Source organism: Balaenoptera musculus, chromosome 2 (genome assembly GCF_009873245.2).
Source record: "Balaenoptera musculus isolate JJ_BM4_2016_0621 chromosome 2, mBalMus1.pri.v3, whole genome shotgun sequence".
Classification (NCBI taxonomy): Eukaryota; Metazoa; Chordata; class Mammalia; order Artiodactyla; family Balaenopteridae; genus Balaenoptera; species Balaenoptera musculus.
The window spans coordinates 72065536-72090753 of NC_045786.1; the positions used below are offsets into that span (position 1 = coordinate 72065536).

At 35.8% G+C, this 25218-nt stretch overlaps 1 protein-coding gene across 5 annotated transcripts in view; it reads left to right on the forward strand.

The window, feature by feature from the left end:
* VPS13C (vacuolar protein sorting 13 homolog C) overlaps positions 1-25218 on the forward strand; it is a 189961-nt gene that overhangs the window by 123664 nt on the left and 41079 nt on the right. For all 5 annotated transcript variants that reach the window (XM_036841778.1, XM_036841776.1, XM_036841777.1 and 2 more), the window contains 14 exons: positions 1302-1394; positions 4023-4388; positions 4770-4856; positions 6529-6684; positions 6889-7153; positions 7795-7955; positions 8959-9080; positions 9593-9887; positions 11156-11545; positions 13062-13166; positions 13896-14060; positions 15587-15715; positions 22907-23040; positions 24779-24905. In XM_036841778.1, coding sequence (XP_036697673.1) covers positions 1302-1394; positions 4023-4388; positions 4770-4856; positions 6529-6684; positions 6889-7153; positions 7795-7955; positions 8959-9080; positions 9593-9887; positions 11156-11545; positions 13062-13166; positions 13896-14060; positions 15587-15715; positions 22907-23040; positions 24779-24905 — 2595 coding nt within the window. The remainder of the gene's footprint in view (positions 1-1301; positions 1395-4022; positions 4389-4769; positions 4857-6528; positions 6685-6888; positions 7154-7794; positions 7956-8958; positions 9081-9592; positions 9888-11155; positions 11546-13061; positions 13167-13895; positions 14061-15586; positions 15716-22906; positions 23041-24778; positions 24906-25218) is intronic.

A 25218-nucleotide genomic window follows, 5' to 3' on the forward strand; every position in this document is an offset into this window, starting at 1 on the left:
ATTATACCGTCTTTTGCTGAACAGTATTTGAACTTTAGTACAAATCAACATTCCTTTTCAGCTGTTGGCTTTTGTTCACCACAGTATATCCAATGAGTGAGTGGATGAATGAACCAAAAAATTCATCAGAGTCATGTGCCCAAAAGAGATTATGTTTTGCTTTATTACAAATTAACTTCAATTGTGCTTTCACATTATAGTTGAAAAATATGGTTTTAGTTAATTAAATTAATTACTGTACCAAATGTTTTTTAATGTTAAATTGATAATTTTATGTTAAAGAGCATCATTATATAATGTGACTCATTTGCAGTGTTATTTTAAATTTTAAAAAATTCGTGGACAAAGTGACTTGCATAAAGAAGTGCAGTGCTAAGCTTAATCTATACTGTATCATGAAACATTCTTTAGCAGGATCATCTTCTTGTTTTTTTTTTGGTTGCACCGGGTCTTAGTTGTGGCAGGCGGGCTCCTTAGTTGTGGCATGCATGTGGGATCTAGTTCCCTGAGCAGGGTCCCCCTGCGTTGGGAGTGCAGAGTCCTATCCACTGCGCCACAAGGGAAGTCCCAGGATCATCTTTTGACATGTCACAGAAAGCTTATATTAATCATTCTATTTAAAGCTCATCCTACTTTTTTAAAAATGAAAGTTATGCATACTAATTCCTCCATTCAGTTCAGATGCATTTTATTTGTTTCTTTAATGATATTTAATAGCCTTCATGGTTTTAATAAATCGTCAAGTTTGAAGATTTGAAATCTATTCTAATAAGGACCTTACAGGAAATTCAAGACTGACCTGTTGGTAATCATCTGGAAACTGTTCATTTACCTACCTTACTATAGTCTTTTTTTAAAAGGTGTTAACAGAACTATTTGTTTAGAATAACATTTTCAAGTGATTTAGTGGTCATAAAAATTATAATGAAATACATTTCCATTTCCTCATTTACCTCTTTGCAAATGTAAGACCTTACCATAGTCCTTAGCTCATTTTTGTAGATATCTTAAAAGTGTATTTTACATAGGGCATCATTTAAAACACATTTTAGCAAAAGGAAACATTTTAAACTTCTAATAGTAAATGTGCATTACTACTTAAGAATTTGGCATAAAGGAATTCATCAGAACTGCTTAAACTCCTTTACAATGGTCATAGACTTGTCTTAGTTTGGAGGAGCCCTCACAAGAGATTCTCAGCTAATTTAATTTGCCTTTTTGCTTTTAGTTGTAGACTATAGTTAAAGATCTCAAATTAAGTAAGACATGTTCATAAGTAAATTTCATTTATTTGTTTCTAGGTCTTACAGCCCTGTTCTCTGTTTATGAAAAAATGTACATGGGCTTCAGGAAAAGAAGATATAAATATTGAAGTTGAAGAATTTATAATTAAGGTTAGTGCCTGTCATATTATTTGGGTGAAAATCAATTCTGTTTTTAAAAATTAATTAATTTATTTATTTTTGGCTGCGTTGGGTCTTTGTTGCTGCACGCAGGCTTTCTCTAGTTGCGGCTAGCGGGGGATACTCTTTGTTGCGGTGCACAGGCTTCTCATTGCGGTGGCTTCTCTTGTTGCGGAGCACGGGCTCTAGGCGCGCGGGCTTCAGTAGTTGTGGCACACGGGCTCAGTAGTGACTCACAGGCTCTAGAGCGCCAACTCAGCAGTTGTGGCACATGGGCTTAGTTGCTCTGCGGCATGTGGGATCTTCCTGGACCAGGACTGGAACCTGTGTCCCCTGCATTGGCAGGCGGATTCTTAACCACTGCACCACCAGGGAAGCCCCACAATCAATTCTTATTTTTCTTATCTTTTGATGACCCTCACATCTAGAGCATTATGCTAGTCACATATTTAGTAATCAATAAAAACCTCATATTAAAATACATTTTTCTTTAATGCAAATGTTTGTTTCTATTTTCTTTGAAACAGTGCAGGTGACTCTTGAGTAACGCGGGGATTAGCAGTGCTTTAACTTTACAGTCAGACCTCGGTATATGTGGTTCCTCAGAATCTGCATTCCTCCATGTCTGAGGTTCTACATCTGCGGATTCAAACAACTGTGGCTCATGTAGTACCATAGTATTTACTACTGAAAAAAATCCACACATAAGTGAACCCCCGCAGTTCAAATCCATGTTGCTCAGGGTGAACCGCACTTTTAAATATATACAAATGATCAGGATAGTTTTTATCTAGTATATTTGTGTGTGTGTTGGAGATTGGGTTTGGGTGGGGAGAGCAGAGATGAAGTGGGAGGAGAAGGAAAGGAAGGATAGAAAAATGAGGTTGCTCTTATTTTATTTGCAATGTTATTTTTAGGCTTTTATTTGAGGTGTAGTTTGGTTGAATTTAATAATTATGTGATTAAATGTTTTATTTGTCTTATAAAATATTTATAATGACAGATGTATGCCAGAAATAAATTATTAGAATTTTTTTTATCTCTTACATTTGTAGTATTGAAAAAGCAATCTGCTCTCCAATGTACTTTTCTCTCAATATTTTAAATTACTAGTTTGTCTCAGATGGTATTTTGTTAACAGATTTACTTTTCTACAGACTTGAAATGCCAAATGGGGAGAAAACTTGGATTTGCATGCATTTTTGTCTGCGACACTGGGTTAAAGTGCTGAGGGATTGTTTTTCCATGTCTTTGCATATCACTTTACTTATTTATGGAGCACGCGTTTTTTGAGCCTTTACTGTGTATGAAGAATGTCCTGTACAAGGCACTGGGGGTACACGGTCCCTACATTCAAAAAACTTAGTGGCGTATGTGAGAGAAAGAAGTAAATGAGTGATTACTTTCAGCTTTCAGTGCTAGAGGCATGCGTGAGGTGCTCTTGGGGGTGCAGGCAGGAGCCTCCAGCTCAGACTAGGACATCAGGGAAGGCTGTCTGGAAGTGGGGCCACTTGAACTGAGCTTTGAACGTCTGAGCGTGGTTAGATGGAGAGAGAGGGAAAGGGTTACCTAGACAGAACCAACAATATGCATCAAGGCAAAGGCTTGAAAAATCCTTTAAGGACTTGGAGGGGTGATCCCATGTGGATGGGGAGAATGGTGCGGTGGAGTCGTAGGACTGAGAACACTAATTATAGGTGACATTAATAAGGCAGTGAAGAAAAGGATTCAGGTGACAGGTAAGTTTGGGAAGTACTGCATACTCGCTCCTTCTTTTGGTGATGTAATCATAATCTCCTTAGCGTATTAAACAAGTAAGGGTTGTGAGAAGTGAACAGTAAAGGAATCCACTTAATTTCTTTAACCCAGTATTGCTCAAACTTTGGGAAACCATGGGTAGCTTAACTGATTAGGCATCAGGTCACAAAGAAGTTCGTGTCCTAAGCTAAAGAGAGTTTTAGTCTTACCCTGAAAGTTATGGGGAGTTGTTGAAGATTTTAAACATAGGAATGACATGCTCAGATTTGGGTTTTAGGAAAATCATGTGGTGGGTGGGCTGAGATGGTGCTGACAGGACATGGAAGACATCATCGTTGCTAAGAACTAAGGCACAGTAATTGGAATGAAGAGGTGAGCAAAGATACTATCCAAAGATAATAGGAGGTGGAATTTTCAGATCTTAGGGTGAAAGGGAGTCCATGGTGATTCTCAGGTTTCCTGTGTCGGTAAGACAAATGAAAACCATGTGTGTATATCTTGATGAGGATCACATACTTTGGTTTAGTTAATGCAGCTGGTTGAAAAATGAAAAATTCAGTTATACTTCTACATTTTTCTGTTCACATAACGCTGTTTCACTCTGAATTAACTGATTTAACTTTAGGTTTCGACAGTTGACATGCACATTAGTCACTTAATTCTAGAATAACCTGGGCAGAAATCACTGTTTTGAGGTTAGTTGACTTGACACATGATTTTGTGTGTTCTCTTTTGTTTTCCTCAGTTATGAATTTAATATGTTTAAATTTTTAATTAGTTACTTTAAATTTTTTGTGTTATGTATTCTTCTCATCTGGGAAAGAATTTATTCTAAATTTTTTTCTCCTTTCTTTTTTAAAGATTTCACCCATAATTCTTAATACTGTGATGACAATAATGGCTGCTCTGTCTCCAAAGACAAAAGAAGATGAATCCAAAGATATATCTAAGGAAACGGAACATATTTGGGGTGTCAAATCTATTAGTGATTATAACTCTTGGTTTCTTGGTGTTGACATGGCCACAGAAATAACAGAAAATTTCAGAGACATTGAAAATCCAGTGATAGAGGAAAATTGTGCTGTTGTTGTCCAATCAGTTCAAGTTACCTTAGAATGTGGCCTTGGGCATCGAACTGTACCTCTATTATTGGCAGAGTCTAAGTTTTCAGGAAACGTTAAAAATTGGACTTCCCTAATGGCCGCTTCTGCTGACATGACACTAGAGGTATGACCACATGAATTATTACCCACCTTCAGAGGCAACTTCCTTAAAAGTGCAATTGAGGAATTAGGAAGTGAGCTTTTTTGTGTGCATGACCATAGCAAGTATATATATGAACAGATAATATATTCTAACATTTAATTTATTCATGTTTAGTATTATTTATTTGGTCATTACTTTTTAAAGGTTCTTTTGCTAAATAATTGGTTTATGGAGCAAAGTAAGAGTAAAATAAAATGCACCCTCCTTATAAATATCCTTTGTGTCCTTAGGTGTGTTGTTAAAATGGTTATTGGCATATAACATTACTTAATATTTTTTCCTACTGGTTATAGAAATATGTAGTTAAAGTTTAAAGACTCTCATAATTCTGTGCCTTTCCAGGTTCATTATTACAATGAGACCCATGCTGTATGGGAGCCACTGATTGAGAGAGTGGAGGGGAAGAGACCATGGAATTTAAGGCTTGCTGTAAGGAAATCATAATAAAATAATATCATTGTGTACATTCATTTATATATATATATTTTAGTTCAGAGATTCTCAAGATGTAGTCCAGGATCCTTGAGGCCCTTTTAGAGGATCATGGGATCAAAATTCTTTTCATAATAATATTCAGACATTATGTATCATTTTCATTCTCATTCTCTCATGAGCATACAGTGGAATTTTCCAGAGACTATGCAATTTTGCAGCAGATTGAATACAAAATTAGAAATGAGTCCGCCTGTCTTCTCTTAAGGCTTGCACTAAAGAGACCTGTTAAATACTCCTCTTCTCACTATGTATTTTTAATGGTTATTTTTCATTAAAATATTATTTATGTTAACATGTAATTGTTGGCTTTAAATGAATATTTAAAATTTTCTCAGTTTTAGTTTCTCATAGAGTACATACTGATAGATAATAACCCACATAAATGAAGCTCCTTGGGATCCTCAGTCATTTTAAGAGACCAAAAAATCCAAGAACTGCTATTCTGGTTCATGAATTCTTTGTGTCATCTCTTTGTGATGCTTCTTGAGAACACTGCAGAGTCCTAGATACTGAAACACATCTCCCTAGATTAACAGGAACACAAGTTTTATACCCTTCACAAATTATCACAGCACACTTCTCTGGGGGAACTTGACCCAAGTGTGAGGCATTGAAATTGACTTAGCAGATTCTTTTTTTTTTTTTTTTTTTTGTAAGCTACTCTGGACATCTTTAAATCATTTACCTAATGGATTTTTTTAAAAAAATTAATTTAGTTATTTATTTTTGGGTGTGTTGGGTCTTCATTTCTGTGCGAGGGCCCTCTCCAGCTGTGGCGAGCGGGGGCCACTCTTCATCGCGGTGCGCGGGCCTCTCAACTGTCGCGGCCTCTCTTGTTGCGGAGCACAGGCTCCAGACGCGCAGGCTCAGTAGTTGTGGCTCACGGGCCCAGTTGCTCCGTGGCATGTGGGGTCTTCCCAGACCAGGGCTCGAACCCGTGTCCCCTGCATTGGCAGGCAGATTCTCAACCACTGCGCCACCAGGGATGCCTGCAGATTCTTACTTTAAAGATGAACAGTCACTTAACCTGTGTCCTAATTTCCTTTCAGTAAAGTAGAAGTAATATTTCTGACCTGCCTCTCTTTGGAGTAGGCAGGCTAACAAAGAATGTTTTACAAGACTTTTGAAATGCCTTTAGAACGAAAACTATGATGGAATCTGATGGCTGGTTGAAAGCTTATCATATTACTTATTTATAGGTGTTACTGCTAAAAAGTAGAAGGAATACCAGATGTTACTTCCAATAAGGATCAGTTTAGACTTCAGGGTCCTCTTAAAGTGCTCATCAACATAAAATGACCAATTAGGTGACACTGGGTAAATAGCTTTCTCTGGTGAATGCACAAAAGACAAATATTGTAACTCGCTTGGAGTCCTTCCATGGCACAATTCTAAACATTTCCCTATGCGTGGACTACACACTGAAAGAAAGAATGCTGACCTGCGCTAAGTCAAGGTGAAGCACTGAATATTTTTGAAAATGAGACTTTTGAGGAGCCTTAATATAAAGTGACAGGGTTAGGAGAATTTAACCTTGACTCTGTCGAGAGTATTTTAATTTTATTATTCATTGGCTAATAAAACTGCTATGTATTTATCCTCGTAGGTAAAGAAGAATCCAGTCCAGGATAAAAGTTTGATGCCAGGAGATTATTTTATTCTTCTTCCTGAGCCAGAAACAGAAATTGATATTTCTTCAGGAGATACAATGAATATAACAATATCCAAAAGCTGTCTTAATGTTTTCAGCAATTTAGCAAAAGTATGTTTGGTTCTTGCTTGGACTATTTCATAGTTTGGTTCTTGTTTGGACTATTTCAAATGGAATTTTAAATGGAAACGTATGCATTATTTTTGTTTGTCATCAACATTCATTTCTAAAAAATGTGTAGCCGAAATTTAGTTTTTGAAAAAAAATTTGAATTTTGCAAAAATTTTATTGTGTTGTTGTTGTGTTCCTTTTCAGGGTTTTTCAGAGGGCACTGCTTCTACTTTTGACTACTCTTTAAAAGACAGGGCACCTTTTACAGTAACAAATTCTGTAGGTGTTCCCATTAAGGTGCAGCCCAATCATAATCTCAGAGTGATGGGCTCCCTTGAGAAAAGTGATGTGTGTGATGTTGATGCCGGTCAGAAATTGGAATTGGAATATGCCAGCATGGAACCTTCATGTCAAGGGAAACTATCTACACTGAGCCGTCAGGAGAGCTCCCTCTTCTCTCTGACCTTCGGTATGCTATATTTATGCTATTTTTAAGGGTATCTTTGGAATTCTTGGTGTCAGCTTATTTTTGATAAAATATGGAAAAATATTTGCTGCAGATACCCTTGAGAGACAACATTTCTAAAGGCTTGAAACAGATAGTTGATAAACTTTTGTTTTCTTCCTCTAAACTTGAGAAAATTAAACTTGATTAATTTAAGAATTACCTTAGAAAACTAGATTATTTCTATGTGTTTAAATAGTACAGTATGTAGTATGCTTCAGAAAGGACTGGAGTTCAGTGAGGAGAGAAAATAACTATATTCAGAAGTCTTAAAATGTTGACAGTAGTTAATCACCATTCCAGAAAAAAAGCGATTTTTATTGTTATATAGTTGAGAAAATAAGGAACAAGTTGGATTTTGTTTGTTTTAATACATTTAAAACCCCAAGAGAAATTGTTTGGGGTCAAAAAATTTTATAATAATAACTAGTTTCCTTTCTTTGTTATTAGCTCCTGTGTCTTAGAAAAGAATTTTGTGTAGTCTACATTTCTAGTCATGAGGAAGAATACTCTTGTCATTATTTTGAGTTGCTGCTCCTGATCTGTCGTATAAAAATTTAGGTAAATTAGTATTTGGAGTGCTTCTCACTTATGCTCTGACTTAGCACCTCATGGATATACAGAAGTTACAAAAGTCCCTGTTGCCAGACCTGGACGGCGATTGTATAATGTATGGAATCCCAATGCCAGTCATTCTGACTCACTCGTGGTACAAATTGATGCAACTGAAGGGAACAAAGTAATTACCCTTCGTTCTCCTCTGCAGGTAATGCATTAAAGTGAATTGTGTTCCTTTAAGTATATCAAGAAATATTAAATCATTTGGCTGAATATAGGAATGTAATAAAACTTCATTAGGTCAGTACTGATTGTTCAGAAATAAATAATAGTTTGAACTGGGTATTTCCTGTCCAACTTACTTTTGTAATATTCTTCATTTTAAATGTCTCATGAAATGCTGTTGTTAATTTAAAGCCCATTTTTGTTGTCTCCTGGGTTTAAAATTAATGAAACTTTTTGTCTATTCCTTTAAAGATTCAGAACTGAGGAATATTGCAGTAATAGCTGGTTGTCAAATAGGATAACATTCCATTCTCTTTGTATTGTATTTTTCAACTATGTATGAAGGAATATTGAAATGGTCTCCCCAGAAAAAAATTTTAGCATATTAATCTGTATAAATATTTTTTTCTACCTTTAAGGCTTTATCGACTTTTCTTTTTCTCTGCATTATTACAGATTTCAGCATATGGTCAGCAGAAGAATATTTCTTCCTACCTGTAACATCAGATAAAAATGAAAGGATTTCCAATTTTGGTCATTGTCTCTCAGTTTACTATTAGCTCCAACCTATATTACACTGTAGTTAAGGAAGGATTGTACTGTATTTATTTACCTCATGTTTCCTTTACTATCCTTTTCTGTTTAGTTGTATGGTGCATTGAGAAAAGGTTGTAATGAGGAAAATATTATGGCTGAAATCCTCAAAGATTAATATGTATTTGAAAGATAATAATACACACTCAAAAAATCAGTCTGGAATATATGAACATGTGAATACCCTAATAATTTTTTAACTTCCATTTAAGCATCAAGTTTCCTATATATAGCTCCTTAAATATCTTAAAACTTTTCAATTACCATAAAAATATCTTCCAATATTGGGCTTGAAATTTTTTAGATCTGAAAGTGATTGTGTGTGGCTCACATTTTTCTTTTGAACGTCTGCATCTTTTTAAACAACTTGTATGTTTTTTTTTGTCCAACAGATTAAAAACCATTTCTCTATTGCTTTCATCATCTATAAATATGTTAAGAATGTGAAGTTATTGGAGCGCATTGGAGTAGCCAGACCTGAAGAGGAGTTCCATGTTCCTTTAGATTCATATAGGTAGATACGTCCTTGAATATGTTGATGTAAAAGGTTCATAATGTATATTTTTAATTCTGTGAATTAGGATCTTTATTCTAGAATAAAGTAAAATATCTGTATTCTACATAATAACAATTCTTATTATCTAAAGATCTGTAAAAGCCAGTTTTGAGACATATAGAGAAATACATTTATATTGTTGAACTTACCAGATGAAACTTCCTGTTGTATACTTGATGTTTTAGAATTTTCTGAGACTTATTTTTATTAGATTGCCTTTGTATTTGAAATGACTTTTTTTTTTTAAGTTGCCATTTTTTACGGAGTATTTTTTTCCCACAAGGTGCCTCCATGAGTCAGCTGTGTGACTTTGGGCAAGTTTCTTAAACTTTCTTAGCCTTGTTTTTCTCATCTGTAAAAATAGGAATAATATTACTTATCTTGTAGAGTTATCAAGAAGAATTAATGAGATTCTTTTTCTTACGTTCTCAATAAAAACGTTTTTCCCTCTCTGTTTTCTTCTTCTGTAGATGTCAGTTGTTCATTCAGCCAGCTGGTATCTTAGAGAATCAGTACAAAGAATCCACCACATATATTTCCTGGAGGGAAGAACTTCATCGGAGCAAGGAAATCAGATGCATGCTGCAGTGTCCGTCAACAGAAGTCAACTTCTTACCTCTTATAGTCAATACAATTGCTGTACCTGATGAATTAAGCTATATATGTACACAGAGGAAAGACTGGGATCCAGCTTACATCATTCATCTTTACCCTACTGTCACTTTGAGGAATTTTCTCCCATATTCTCTAAGATATTTACTTGAGGTATGCCTCTTGCATTTTGTTTGACTTTTATTATTACATGGAGTGAATTCTAGTTTGTTTCTTTTTAATGGTATTTTTAGTTGAGGTCAGTGTTTTACATTCACCTACTTGTAATGCTTTAATAATATTAATAATATCAAAAACTGGTATAACGTCTACTTTGTGCCAGCCACTATGTCATGTATTTTACATGTATTAACATATTTAGTCCTTACAATAACTTCCTGAAGAAGGTACTGTTATTAGACCCATTTTACAGATGAGGAAACTGAGGGGTTAAGTGACAGGTCCAGGATCCCACAGCTAATAAATAGTAGAGCTGGAATTTGAACCTAAGCAATTTGGTTCCTTGTTCTCCACCACTGAACTCTGCTGCATCTGCTCTAAATAATTATAATAGTGTCTTTATTATCTAAGTATAATTCTCTTAGCTAAAGTATGGAAAAATGACAGTGAGAAAATACTTCATCTTAATTTATTATGAAGTTAATTTTAAAGTTTTTTGCTTTAAAGTGATGATTATTTGGTTCAAGTTTCTGTTGAACTGAAAAATAATTACTGTCTTAAAAAATATTAGGGAACATTTTCTAGTAATGAAGTATGATAAATATTTTTAAATTTGTACATGCCACAACATATCAAAATACAAAAATCTGGAAAGTATTTGGAACCTAAACTTATTTTCTTTATCTGACAATGAGCCATCCCTGAGTTGTGGAGAATAAAATTAATTAGATTAACTAAGTAGTATTTATACAAGAGATGCTTTCGGTAAGGAAGCCTAATTTATTATGTTGCTGTTACTCATTTTTAAAGTAGTTCCACCTTAGATAGCTTGTCAGCATAGCTTGATATCACTTTTCTTATTCTATTTGTATGAGAACCATTAGGTGTAGTATGTGAATAAAGGATGAAGCTGAAGTCCAGGCAATTAAGTGGCTCATTTAATGACATAGCTGTTAATGGAAAACAGCCAGTGTTCCGGAGTCCAGCCTTTGATTCTTGGCACAGGTCTTTTTCTCAAAATTTATAACCATTGGCCTGCTAATGACCAAAAGACAGTTTCTGACTTTGGCTATGATATAGTGTTTTATTTTTAATCATTAGTAATTGCTGGATATTCATAATATGTAAAGATGGTACCTTGAAGACTTGTCAGTTAATGTGAATCTGGTAGGTTACTTAGTATTTGTATAAAATATGGACGTTATTGCAGAGGTTTTTAAAAAATTGGTAAGCAAATTTAGTTTTTGTTTCTTTGTTTTTAGGGAACAGCAGAAACTCATGAGCTAGCAGAAGGCAGTGCTGCCAATGTTCTACATTCGAGAATCAGTGGAGAAATAATGGAATTAGTTCTGGTGAAATATCAGGGCAAAAACTGGAGTGGACATTTCCGTATATGTGATACACTTCCCGAATTCTTTCTTGTGTATTTTTCTTCTGACTCCACAGAAGCGTTGACAGTTGACCTGTCAATACATGTCAAGCGAATTGGCAGCCAGATGGAGCTATCCATCTTTAGTCCCTATTGGCTAATCAACAAGACTTCTCGGGTTCTCCAGTATCGTTCAGAAGAAATTCATGTGAAACATCCAGCTGATTTTAGGGATATTATTTTATTCTCTTTCAAGAAGAAGAACATTTTTAGTAAAAATAAGGTGTGTTTTTGTCGATAAAACAAATTACCTGTTCATTGTTTATCTAATGCCATGCTTACCTCTTTGCTCAGTGTCACAGGTATGAATTAGGTCCAAGAGGGCTTTTAAGGAATACTCGGTTAAGTGGGATATTAGGAACTAACAACAATAGTGTCCCAAGGCTGAGTTACCTTTTTCTTTGGTGCCCCTAGAATTACTTCTGTTCTTGACATAGTGTCGAGTAGAAACCTTGATTTTATGTAGGTTACCAGTGATGCAATGGCATTGCAAAAGATAGAACAGTTGAATTTGGTTTATTTTAACTGAGCCCTCCTATGTGTGAAGCACTAAAGCAGGCCTTCGTGAGAGAGACCTAATGCGTAAGGCCTGACCCTTCATGCTCTGGTCCCTTCTTTCCTTTTCAGACTCATATCTTGGTATTTTTTACCCCTATGCCTTTGTATAGCTGCACTCTCTGCCTAGAATGCCTCTTGCCCTATGCTTTGCCTGTCTGCCTCATGTTTTCTGGTTATCCGCTGTTCATCCTTTGGCAGTCTGCTCCAGCCTGACATGTGTGAAGGATTTTCTGACCATCTAAAGTGGGGCTAGATATTCCAACCATGTTCTCTTAGAGCAGTGCTTCGCAAATGTCAGTGTGTGTTAGAATCACTTAGAGGGCTTTGAAAACAGGTTGCTGGGTCAGACCCCCATAGTTCGATTCAGTAGGTCTGAGTAGGGTCTGAGAATTTGCATTTTCCACAGGTTGCCAGGTGTTGCTGATGGTGCTGGTCCAGGGACCACACTTTGAGAACTCCTGTCTTAGAGTTTTCATTAATACTTGATATTGTACCTGTTGATGTGTCTGACCTCTGGTTGTACTCAGGTGTTTTATAATCTATTGGGTAGATGGAGGTTAATACAGGAGCAGAATTAGATCTCTTCTCTGCAACTTTATCTGAATCCCATAGCCAGAAGTAAACTTTTTACCCTCTCACCTTGATCGCATATTATCCCTTTTATATAGTTGTTATCACATTGAGTCTCGCATCATAATTATTAGTATGTATTTCCTATCTCTTTGTTTAGTTGGAAGCTCATTGAAGACAGGAATTGTGTCTTCCGTTCTGCTTATCACAACACTTTTCCTTTATTGTTTGCTGAATAATGTTAAAAGCATAAATTCTCTGTGTGCTAAAACTTTAAGAATTCGTTAGCTCTGTATCAAAAGTCTAACACTGGAAAATATCATTTTACATTATAATTCCTTTTCAAATAACAGAAGGTCTCATTGGTATACATCTTTAAATTCACTATACTCATTGCATAGGTGAATGGGAAGGTCAGAGCTCTGCTTTTAAATATTACGTTGTCCCCTAGAGTTTCTGTGGGTCTGTTACCCATTTGCAGCATGCCTTTTGTTATATTTTTCTGTCTCATGTTACTAAATAAATTTCTAGTGGTCTAGCAGCATTCCATCAAATAAAATTAATATAGTGTTTTAGATTTCTTATATGATTGTTTGTGTTCTCTGGTGTAGGTACAGTTAAAAATTTCAACTAGTTCATGGTCCAGTGGTTTTTCATTGGATACAGTGGGAAATTATGGGTGTGTGAAGTGTCCTGCCAACAATATGGAATACCTGGTAAGATTTTGCTTGCTTATTTACTTCTGATTTCATTCACATTTTCATCAGTAAATGAGCTGGATCCTAAGGGGTACAGAAATGTGAATTCAAAGTATTACGTGGAGGACAGTTATCTCTCTACTAATTCTAGGACCGCTAGTATCAAGCAAAACCTAAATTTGTCAAAGTTTAAGGCATTGAGTTGAATCCATACAAGTAAGCAACTTGGTAAATATTCATAATATACTAGAATCTGCATTCCATACCACTCCCTGCCAAATGTTTCTTAAATCTTAAGTTTGACTGCAAAAATTTGAATAATCTGATACAAGTTGACTTGTTTTATTACCATTTTGAAATTTTTATTTTATTTTATTGATAGCAGCGTTAATAAAGCAGCAAAAATCGAGCCTGTACACTAATTTTAAAACAATTTATTTTGGAATGTTAAAAAGTAAAGGATTTTTAAAAAATTAAGTTTGTTATTATAAGTCATCATTAGTTAAATTACTGAGTGATATTTCTTCAATTTGTTTCTGATGGAGCCAAACTAAGGAACCAGAATTTTTCTTCTTAGAAGATAATCAGTCATGGAATATGGCTCTTAGCAGTTACTTTATTTAAGAAATCTTATTTTAAAATATTTTAAGAAGCCTGTATGTGAATGGGTGTGTGTGTGTGTGTGTGTGTGTGTATTTCAAGCTGTGTAAAGTACTGGGAAATGATAAACTTGTTTACTTTTTACAGGTTGGTGTTAGCATCAAAATGAGCAGTTTTAATCTTACACGAATAGTTACTTTGACTCCCTTTTATACTATTGTGAACAAGTCATCACTAGAACTAGAAGTCGGTGAAATTGCATCTGATGGCTCAATGCCAACTAATAAATGGAACTATATTGCTTCTTCAGAGGTAATATTTTCCTTTAATACAACTGGCTCCTAAAATGTACAAATAAATATAGACATATAATTAAGAATTATATATATCTCTTTGTCATACTCACTTTGCTACCATATTTGTGGGTTAAAATATGACAGCCAGCTTTGAAAGACTTTTCTTTCATACTATAAGCATATGTTAAAAAAGAAGAAAAAAATTGTGGATAATATTTACCACTAGCTCAGTCTAGACTGTTAACACTCATTCTCTAGTTCTTCCTATATGTATAAACATGGGTAGGTACTGTAAAATGTACATGAAGTACTATGTATTGTGTCAATAGCAAGGTAACGTCTTTGTATTCAAGAAGTATCTTATCTTGTTGGAGGGCTTAAGACTCATATAAGTTAATACATGGAGAAGAAGATAGTGTATGGTAAGTTATAGGTGGTTATAGGATCTCTAAATAGATGAGCTGGAAGTTTCCTTGAAAAATTCCAAAAATTCAACCACCTTGCTTTACAGAGAAGGAAATGGAATCTCATACTTTTTTAGGTCAGTAAAGTTATTGGAGGTTGAGATCATTGTGGTCTAGATCAAAAGTAGAAGTTTCATAGAAGAGCTGGCATTTGAACTAAACTTTTGCAGACTCAACAAGATGAAACGTGAAGAGAATAAGGAAAGAGTGGGGAGAGGACAGATGCAAAGACAAGTGTTAGTGCTTGAATTTGCCCAAGTTTTCAACCAAGCCACCTGACTTAAGGATAGGACTGTTCTTCTGTACATCTCAAAAGAATTCTAAAATTATTTTTAAAAATATTTAGCAAAAGCTTAAGAGAAGGATTCCAATTACACTACAAACACAGTTAGACCTCTAAGAGGCATGGCCTTTCCAAGGCACTTGGAATGATCTCCATAGACTTGGCAACAAATAAATGCTCCTTATCTTTTTATCTTTGATGTGAGTTTGATAGCAGCAGTATTTTTTTTTAGAAATAGAATTTACCCAGTATTCTATACAGAGGGAACTTTCTTTTTAGGAACTAAGATCTCAGTTTTACAGATAAGGAAACAGGCTCAAGAAGGTGCATGATTTGATTAAGATCAGACAGCCTGGAGGATAGTGTCAGGACTTCCAGCAAGGTCCTCTGCCTTCAGTTGTCTTCTGGTTTATCTAGGATAAGATACACTGTGAAAGAATTCATAGTGATTAAGGAATTAAAATGGGTTATACATAAAAGCAAATGTTATTAAGATTATAATTTTTAATATTCAAGATACTTGAGATGTTCTTAATAGCACTTCAGTTTCTCATATTGTAATTATTCCATAAGTATGAAAAGACTAATATATCTATTCTTCTGATGGAGTTTCTTTGGCTTCATAAATAATCATTATATTGTCAGTAATCTTAATATTAGATGTAGAGGGGCTATTTTAAGAAACTTAGTAATAATTGAATCATGATCTGAATTAGAATTGGAAACTTTATTAGCCACTGTTTTATTTATACTATAGTATTGTTTTAAGACTGATATTAACTCTTATATTTTCAGTACCTTCCATTTTGGCCTGAAAAATTTTCAGGCAAACTTTGTGTGAGAGTGGTGGGCTATGAAGGATCCTCCAAGCCATTCTTTTATAACCAACAGGATAATGGCACTTTATTGAGCTTAGAAGATCTGGTAAGTTTTCCTGTTTTAAAATAAAATGTCTTTGATTTTTTTTTTTTTTTTTTTCACACACACACACTGTATTTTATTTTTATAAGAGATAAATAGACTGACACCAAGCATTGTACATGGATGACCACAACAAAAGCAACAATGATTGCAATTACCAAACATGAAAACACACTCATAACTATGTCATAATATTGACATTCAGTCCAGTAATCCTCCACTGTAACAGCTCCTTTACTTTGCAGTGAAAATTGATTGTATATTCTTTGCCTCTGAGTCCTTGTGGGATTTTTTTTTTTTAAATTCAGACAGAAAGTCACAAAAATTATACTCATCCTCATCAGTTCACTCAGTCCCATGTAATTCATTTTTTTCATCTTGATATTTTGTTAGCACTTTTATGAGTTCATCAGTTTTTTCATTAGAGTTCTGAAAATGCTTATTCATTCAGTTCAGCAGTACAGTCAGTTACCAGAAACCTGTACTTGTCAGAGTCTTTTCCATGAATTTCTTGAAGATGAAACCCTTTATAGGAACATATTTGCAAAATCATCAGAGTACACCCAGAACTGTCTGTAAATGACAAAAGACTTAAAAATGACCACGGTTAAAGATTTGATGAGAGTTCATAATAATGCAGTTGACAAGAAAATTAGTTATTTCTGAGATATACATTTTAAAGTAATAACTAGGATTATTACTTATAACATTATACCAGAACATATAAGATTTTTAGAAATTTCATGTAATGTCTGAAACATTTATATTAACATATTTCCATACATATTTCCATACAAATACAAATATAAGATTTTTAGAAATTTCATGTAATGTCTGAAACATTTATATTAACATATTTCCATACATATTTCCATACAAATACAAATATAAGATTTTTAGAAATTTCATGTAATGTCTGAAACATTTATATTAACATATTTCCATATAAATAACCCAATGAAAGTTTAGTATTAGTTGTTTTGTTTGTTTTTTTTTATACTGCAGGTTCTTATTAGGCATCAATTTTATACACATCAGTGTATACATGTCAATCCCAATCGCCCAATTCAGCACACCACCATCCCAACCTCACCGCAGTTTTCCCCCCTTGGTGTCCATATGTCCATTCTCTACATCTGTGTCTCAACTTCTGCCCTGCAGACTGGCTCATCTGTACCATTTTTCTAGGTCCACATACATGCATTAATATACGATATTTGTTTTTCTCTTTCTGACTTACTTCACTCTGTATGACAGTCTCTAGATCCATCCACGTCTCAACAAATGACTCAATTTCGTTCCTTTTTATGGCTGAGTAATATTCCATTGTATATATGTACCACATCTTCTTTATCCATTCGTCTGTCGATGGGCATTTAGGTTGCTTCCATGACCTGGCTATTGTAAATAGTGCTGCAATGAACATTCGGGTGCATGTGTCTTTTTGAATTATGGTTTTCTCTGGGTATATGCCCAGTAGTGGGATTGCTGGGTCATATGGTAATTCTATTTTTAGTTTTTTAAGGAAACTCCATATTGTTCTCCATAGTGGCTGTATCAATTTACATTCCCACTAACAGTGCAAGAGGGTTCCCTTTTCTCCACACCCTCTCCAGCATTTGTTGTTTGTAGATTTTCTGATGATGCCCATTCTAACAGGAGTGAGGTGATACCTCATTGTAGTTTTGATTTGCATTTCTCTAATAATTAGTGATGTTGAGCATCTTTTCATGTGCTTCATGGCCGTCTGTATGTCTTCTTTGGAGAAATGTCTATTTAGGTCTTCTGCCCATTTTTGGATTGGGGTGTTTGTTTCTTTGATATTGAGCTGAATGAGCTGTTTATATATTTTGGAGATTAATCCTTTGTCTGTTGACTCATTTGCAAATATTTTCTCCCATTCTGAGGGTTGTCTTTTCGTCTTGTTTATGGTTTCCTTTGCTGTGCAAAAGCTTTGAAGTTTCATTAGGTCCCACTTGTTTATTTTTGTTTTTATTTCCATTACTCTAGGAGGTGGATCAAAAAAGATCTTGCTGTGATTTATGTCAAAGAGTGTTCTTCCTATGTTTTCCTCTAAGAGTTTTATAGTGTCCAGTCTTATATTTAGGTCTCTAATCCATTTTGAGTTTATTTTTGTGTATGGTGTTAGGGAGTATTCTAATTTCATTCTTTTACATGTAGCTGTCCAGTTTTCCCAGCACCACTTATTGAAGAGACTGTCTTTTCTCCATTGTATATCTTTGCCTCCTTTGTCATAGATTAGTTGACCATAGGTGCGTGGTTTAATCTCTGGGCTTTCTATCTTGTTCCATTGATCTATGTTTCTGTTTTTGTGCCAGTACCATATTGTCTTGATTACTGTAGCTTTGTAGTATAGTCTGAAGTCAGGGAGTCTGATTCCTCCAGGTCCGTTTTTTTCCCTCAAGACTGCTTTGGCTATTCGGGGTCTTTTGTGTCTCCATACAAATTTTAAGATGATTTGTTCTAGCTCCGTAAAAAATGCCATTGGTAATTTGATAGGGATTGCATTGAATCTGTAGATTGCTTTGGGTAGTATACTCATTTTCACAATGTTGATTCTTCCAATCCAAGAACATGGTATATCTCTCCATCTGTTGGTATCATCTTTAATTTCTTTCATCAGTGTCTTATAGTTTTCTGCATACAGGTCTTTTGTCTCCCTAGGTAGGTTTATTCCTAGGTATTTTATTCTTTTTGTTGCAATGGTAAATGGGAGTGTTTCCATAATTTCTCTTTCAGATTTTTCATCATTAGTGTATAGGAATGCAAGAGATTTCTGTGCATTAATTTTGTATCCTGCAACTTTACCATATTCATTAATTAGCTCTATCAGTTTTCTGGTGGCAGTTTTAGGATTCTCTATGTATAGTATCATGTCATCCGCAAACAGTGACAGTTTTACTTCTTCTTTTCCAATTTGTATTCCTTTTATTTCTTTTTCTTCCCTGATTGCCGTGGCTAGGACTTCCAGAACTATGTTGAATAATAGTGGTGAGAGTGGACATCCTTGTCTCGTTCCTGATCTTAGAGGAAATGCTTTCAGTTTTTCACCATTGAGAATGATGTTTGCTGTGGGTTTGTCATATATGGCCTTTATTATGTTGAGGTAGGTTCCCTCTATGCCCACTTTCTGGAGAGTTTTTATCAGAAATGGGTGTTGAATTTTGTCAAAAGCTTTTTCTGCATCTATTGAGATGATCATATGGTTTTTATTCTTCAATTTGTTAATATGGTGTATCACATTGATTGATTTGCGTATATTGAAGAATCCTTGCATCCCTGGGATAAATCCCACTTGATCGTGGTGTATGATCCTTTTAATGTGTTGCTGGATTCTGTTGCTAGTATTTTGTTGAGGATTTTTGCATCTATATTCATCAGTGATATTGGTCTGTAATTTTCTTTTTTTGTAGTGTCTTTGTCTGGTTTTGGTATCAGGGTGATGGTGGCCTCATAGAATGAGTTTGGGAGTGTTCCTTCCTCTGCAATTTTTTGGAAGAGTTTGAGAAGGATGGGTGTTAGCTCTTCTCTAAATGTTTGATAGAATTCACCTGTGAAGCCATCTGGTCCTGGACTTTTGTTTGTTGGAAGATTTTTAATCACAGTTTCAATTTCATTACTTGTGATTGGTCTGTTCATATTTTCTGTTTCTTCCTGATTCAGTCTGGGAAGGTTATACCTTTCTAAGAATTTGTCCATTTCTTCCAGGTTGTCCATTTATTGGCATAAAGTTGCTTGTAGTAGTCTCTTAGGATGCTTTGTATTTCTGCGGTGTCTGTTGTAACTTCTCCTTTTTCATTTCTGATTTTATTGATTTGAGTCCTCTCCCTCTTTTTCTTGATGAGTCTGGCTAATGGCTTATCAATTTTGTTTATCTTCTCAAAGAACCAACTTTTAGTTTTATTGATCTTTGCTATTGTTTTCTTTGTTCTATTTCATTTATTTCTGCTCTGATCTTTATGATTTCTTTCCTTCTGCTAACTTTGGGTTTTGTTTGTTCTTCTTTCTCTAGTTTCTTTAGGTGTAAGGTTAGATTGTTTACTTGAGATTTTTCTTGTTTCTTGAGGTAGGCTTGTATAGCTATAAACTTCCCTCTTAGAACCGCTTTTGCTGCATCCCATAGGTTTTGGGTCGTCGTGTTTTCATTGTCATTTGTCTCTAGGTATTTTTTTATTTCCTCTTTGATTTCTTCAGTGATCTCTTGGTTCTTTAGTAACGTATTGTTTAGCCTCCATGTGTTTGTCCTTTTTATGTTTTTTTCCCTGTAATTCATTTCTAATCTCATAGCGTTGTGGTCAGAAAAGATGCTTGATATGATTTCAATTTTCTTAAATTTACTGAGGCTTGATTTGTGACCCAAGATGTGATCTATCCTGGAGAATGTTCCGTGCGCACTTGAGAAGAACGTGTAATCTGCTGTTTTTGGATGGAATGTCCTATATATATCAATTAAATCTATCTGGTCTATTGTGTCATTTAAGCTTCTGTTTCCTTATTTATTTTCATTTTGGATGATCTGTCCATTGGTGTAAGTGAGGTGTTAAAGTCCCCCACTATTATTGTGTTACTGTCGATTTCCTCTTTTATAGCTGTTAGCAGTTGCCTTATGTATTGAGGTGCTCCTATGTTGGGTGCATAAATATTTATAATTGTTATATCTTCTTCTGGATTGATCCCTGGATCATTATGTAGTGTCCTTCCTTGTCTCTTGTAACATTCTTTATTTTAAAGTCTATTTTATCTGATATGAGTATAGCTACTCCAGCTTTCTTTGATTTCCATTTGCATGGAATATCTTTTCCATCCCCTCACTTTCAGTCTGTATGTGTCCCTAGGTCTAAAGTGGGTCTCTTGTAGACAGCATATATATGGGTCTTGTTTTTGTATCCATTCAGCCAGTCTATGTCTTTTGGTTGGGGCATTTAATCCATTCACGTTTAAGGTAATTATCGATATGTATGTTCCTATGACCATTTTCTTAATTGTTTTGGTTTGTTTTTGTAGGTCCTTTTCTTCTCTTGTGTTTCCCACTTAGAGAAGTTCCTTTAGCATTTGTTGTAGAGCTGGTTTGGTGGTGCTGAATTCTCTTAGCTTTTGCTTGTCTGCAAAGCTTTTGATTTCTCCATCAAATCTAAATGAGATCCTTGCCGGGTAGAGTAATCTTGGTTGTAGGTTCTTCCCTTTCATCACTTTAAGTATATCATGCCACTCCCTTCTGGCTTGTAGAGTTTCTGCTGAGAAATGAGCTGTTAACCTTATGGGAGTTCCCTTGTATGTTATTTGTCGTTTTTCCCTTGCTGCTTTCAATAATTTTTCTTTGTCTTTAATTTTTGCCACTTTGATTACTATGTGTCTCGGCGTGTTTCTCCTTGGGTTTATTCCGTATGGGACTCTCTGCGCTTCCTGGACTTGGGTGGCTATTTCCTTTCCCATGTTAGGGAAGTTTTCGACTATAATCTCTTCAAATATTTTCTCTGGTCCTTTCTCTCTCTCTTCTCCTTCTGGGACCCCTATAATGCGAATGTTGTTGCGTTTAATGTTGTCCCAGAGGTCTCTTAGGCTGTCTTCATTTCTTTTCATTCTTTTTTCTTTAGTCTGTTCCGCAGCAGTGAATTCCACCATTCTGTCTTCCAGGTCACTTATCCGTTCTTCTGCCTCAGTTATTCTGCTATTGATTCCTTCTAGTGTAGTTTTCATTTCAGTTATTGTATTGGTCATCTCTGTTTGTTTGTTCTTTAATTCTTCTAGGTCTTTGTTAATCATTTCTTGCATCTTCTCAATCTTTGCCTCCATTCTTATTCCGAGGTCCTGGATCATCTTCACTATCATTATTCTGAATTCTTTTTCTGGAAGGTTGCCTATCTCCACTTCATTTAGTTGTTTTTCTGGGGTTTTTTCTTGTTCCTTCATCTGGTACATAGCCCTCTGCCTTTTCATCTTCTCTATCTTTCTGTAACTGTGGTTTTTTGGTCCACAGGCTGCAGGATTATAGTTTTTCTTGCTTCTGTTGTCTGCCCTCTGGTGGTTGAGGCTATCTAAGAGGCTTGATGGGAGGCTCTGGTGGTGGGTAGAGCTGACTGTTGCTGTGGCGGTCAGAGCTCAGTAAAACCTTAATCCACTTGACTGTTGATGGGTGGGGCTGGGTTCCCTCCCTGTTGCTGTGGCGGTCAGAGCTCAGTAAAACCTTAATCCACTTGACTGTTGATGGGTGGGGCTGGGTTCCCTCCCTGTTGGTTGTTTTGCCTGAGGCAACCCAACACTGGAGGTTACCCGTGCTCTTTGGTGGGGTTAATGGCAGACTCTGGGAGGGCTCACGCCAAGGAGAACTTCCCAGAACCTCTGCTGCCAGTGTCCTTATCCCCACGGTGAAACAGAGCCACCACTCGCCTCTGCAGGGGACCCCCCAACACCAGCAGGTAGGTCTGGTTCAGTCTCCCCCAGGGTTACTGCTCCTTCCCCTGGGTCCCGATGCACACATTACTTTGTGTGTGCCCTCCAAGAGTGGGGTCTCTGTTTCCCCCAGTCCTGTCAAAGTCCTGCAATCAATTCCCACTAGGTTTCAAAGTCTGATTCTCTAGGAATTCCTCCTCCCGTAGCCGGACCCCCAGGTTGGGAAGCCTGACGTGGGGCTCAGAACCTTCACTCCAGTGGGTGGACTTCTGTGGTATAAGTGTTCGCCAGTCTGTGAGCCACCCACCCAGCAGTTATGGGATTTGATTTTACTCTGATTGCGCCCCTCCTACCGTCTCACTGTGGCTTCTCCTTTGTCCTTGGACGTGGGGTATCCTCCTTGGTGAAGTCCAGGGTCTTCCTGTCAATGATTGTCCAGCAGCCAGTTGTGATTCTGGTGCTCTCGCAAGAGGGAGTGAGAGCACGTCCTTCTACTCCACCATCTTGGTTAATCCTCCAAAATGTCTTTGATTTTTAAAGTTTACTTTAAAATATTTTATTAAGACATGCTATAAAATATACTGATAATTAATTGAAGGTATACTAAAATATCAATATATAATGCTGTACATATATTTGTAAGAGATCAGAGCCAGTGTGCTTTTCAGTAAGAACTTAAGAAAACCCACTTTGTAATATCTATATAAGTGATTGAAATTCTAAATGTACCATGTGCAGTTTAAACCAACCCCTCAAACATGCTCTTTTTTTCTTCTACAATAGAATGGGGGTATCTTGGTGGATGTAGATACCGCTCCACATTCAACTGTCATAAGCTTTTCTGATTACCATGAGGCATCCGCACCTGCCCTAATAGTAAACCACACACCATGGGACATCCTCACATATAAACAGAGGTATGAAATAAAAGGGTTCTTAGAAAATCTGATTTGCTTTTACTGGTCCACAGTCCCTTCTAGGAAATACTTGGAGCTAGATGTGTTTCACATTCTACATGTTTCCAGATTTTAGAAAGGTAATAGGGATACATGATGTTTATTGCTAATACCCTTAGCAGGTTTTGAGAACAGTACTCTATAACCAAACGCATTAGTATTCTTGTAGCAGAAGTTGGGAACCTTCACAGTAAGTGGGATAAATGAAACCGTTAACAGTTTCACATCAGTTCAGATCAAGTTTTGCTGCCACATGACGTTTGACACCAAACTTAGAGAAAAATATTTGGAGTTTTGGAGCTTTTTAAACTTCAGAATTGCACGTAAGGAATTGTGAACCTGTTTAAGTATTATCGTTCTTTTGTAGTCTGGTGATGCTCAGTGAACCTCTCCCTGTAAATCTGTATCTAGTTTTTTGGTAGGAATAGTAGAAGATTAAATAAGAGAGCAGAAGATTAAAGAAAGATTAAAGTAGAAGATTAAATAGTGGTGTTGAATGTATTATAGTACAGGCTGATAGGAATTTTGTTGTTCTTGTCTGTGCTATCATTTGGCTTGGGTAATGCCATTAAATAATGATATAACAGATAGCTTTAAATCCTTAAAATATGTAATATATATTTGCAAAGAATTATTATTATAAATCTTCAAGGCATTATCTTATATGTATATATAAAATATAAAATAATAATATACATTATATATGTATATATATAAAATAATGCCTTGCAGATTTAACGTATTCATAACTCTCATGGCTTGAGTCTGCTGAGAGATTTAAAAGCATAGATTGGGATTAAACCTTAATTGGGTTACCTTTTGTTTTATTTTAGTTCTCTGGAAAGTCTTTTGTATTATCTAGACCAATACTTCTTAAACTTAAGTATCAATATTCAGATCCCTTAGAAATCTTGTTAAAATGTAGATTCTGATATCGTAGGTTTTAAGTGGGGCCCAGAATTCTGCACTTTCCAGCAAGCCTCCAGGTAATGCTAATGCTGCTGGTCCGCAGACCACACTTTGAGTAGCAGTGGTGCATGGACCCAATTGTTTTTCCTCTGAGCTTATTTCTTATGCGTTGCATTTGATTAAAATCTTAAATTTGAGCACCAAGTAAAGTTCTTCTGCTACTAAAAAATTTACTATTGGGACTTCCCTGGTGGTCCAGTGGTTAAGACTCTGTGCTCCCAATGCAGGGGTCCCGGCTTTGATCCCTGGTCAGGGAACTAGATCCCACATGCCGCAACTAAAGATTCCACATGCCGCAACTAAAGATTCCTCGTGCCCTAATGAAGATCCTACACACGGCAATGAAGATCCTGCATGCTACAACTAAGACCAGCACAGCCAAATAAATTTTTTTTAAAAATTAAAATAAAATTTTACTATTCACAGCCTTTTCTATAGATGAACTCTGATGTAGCAGTCTGTTTACTTTAATGAATTTCAATAGTGTGATCTCGCCTAGATCAGTTCAGAGTATACTGCAACTTCAGAAAGGGCAGTATTCTGTTCCCTCAAGCTTCAAAATCATTAGTTAATTGGACATTTTAGGGTACTTATTTTTAGGCAGAGTTGTGTTTTATTAACAAAGGCAGTTTTATAAGATGTTTGCGCCAGTCCTTTCCTCAATAAACCACGGGTCTAGGTGCCTCAAGGCCAGGATATTTTAATCTTCCCTTTGTTGCTTGCATTTCAGTGGGTCACAGGAAGAAATGGTATTGCTGCCAAGACAAGTTCGACTCTTTGCCTGGGCAGATCCCACTGGTACCAGAAAACTTATATGGAGTTATGCAGCAAATGCTGGGGAACATGATCTGTTAAAGGTACCATTTGATGTGAATGAGTGCTGTATGAAGTACCTGATAACAAAGGAAGTAGACAAGTTAGCTTCACACAGTCATCTTTGTCTTTACTGAACTAAAAATGAATTGAAAGTATTTTCAAAATAAGTTACTTTTTGGCTTTAGATTGCAAAGAGTTCATACCAATATTTTGTCCTAGATCAGTCAAAATACTTTATTTACAGTTTTAAAAAAATAGGCCTGTTTCAGCTTGCCTAAGACCAGGAAAGTACTTTTTTATTTACTTTTGTTTTAAAGAAAGGAATTTTGAGCCTAAATGAAAAACAACTTTATC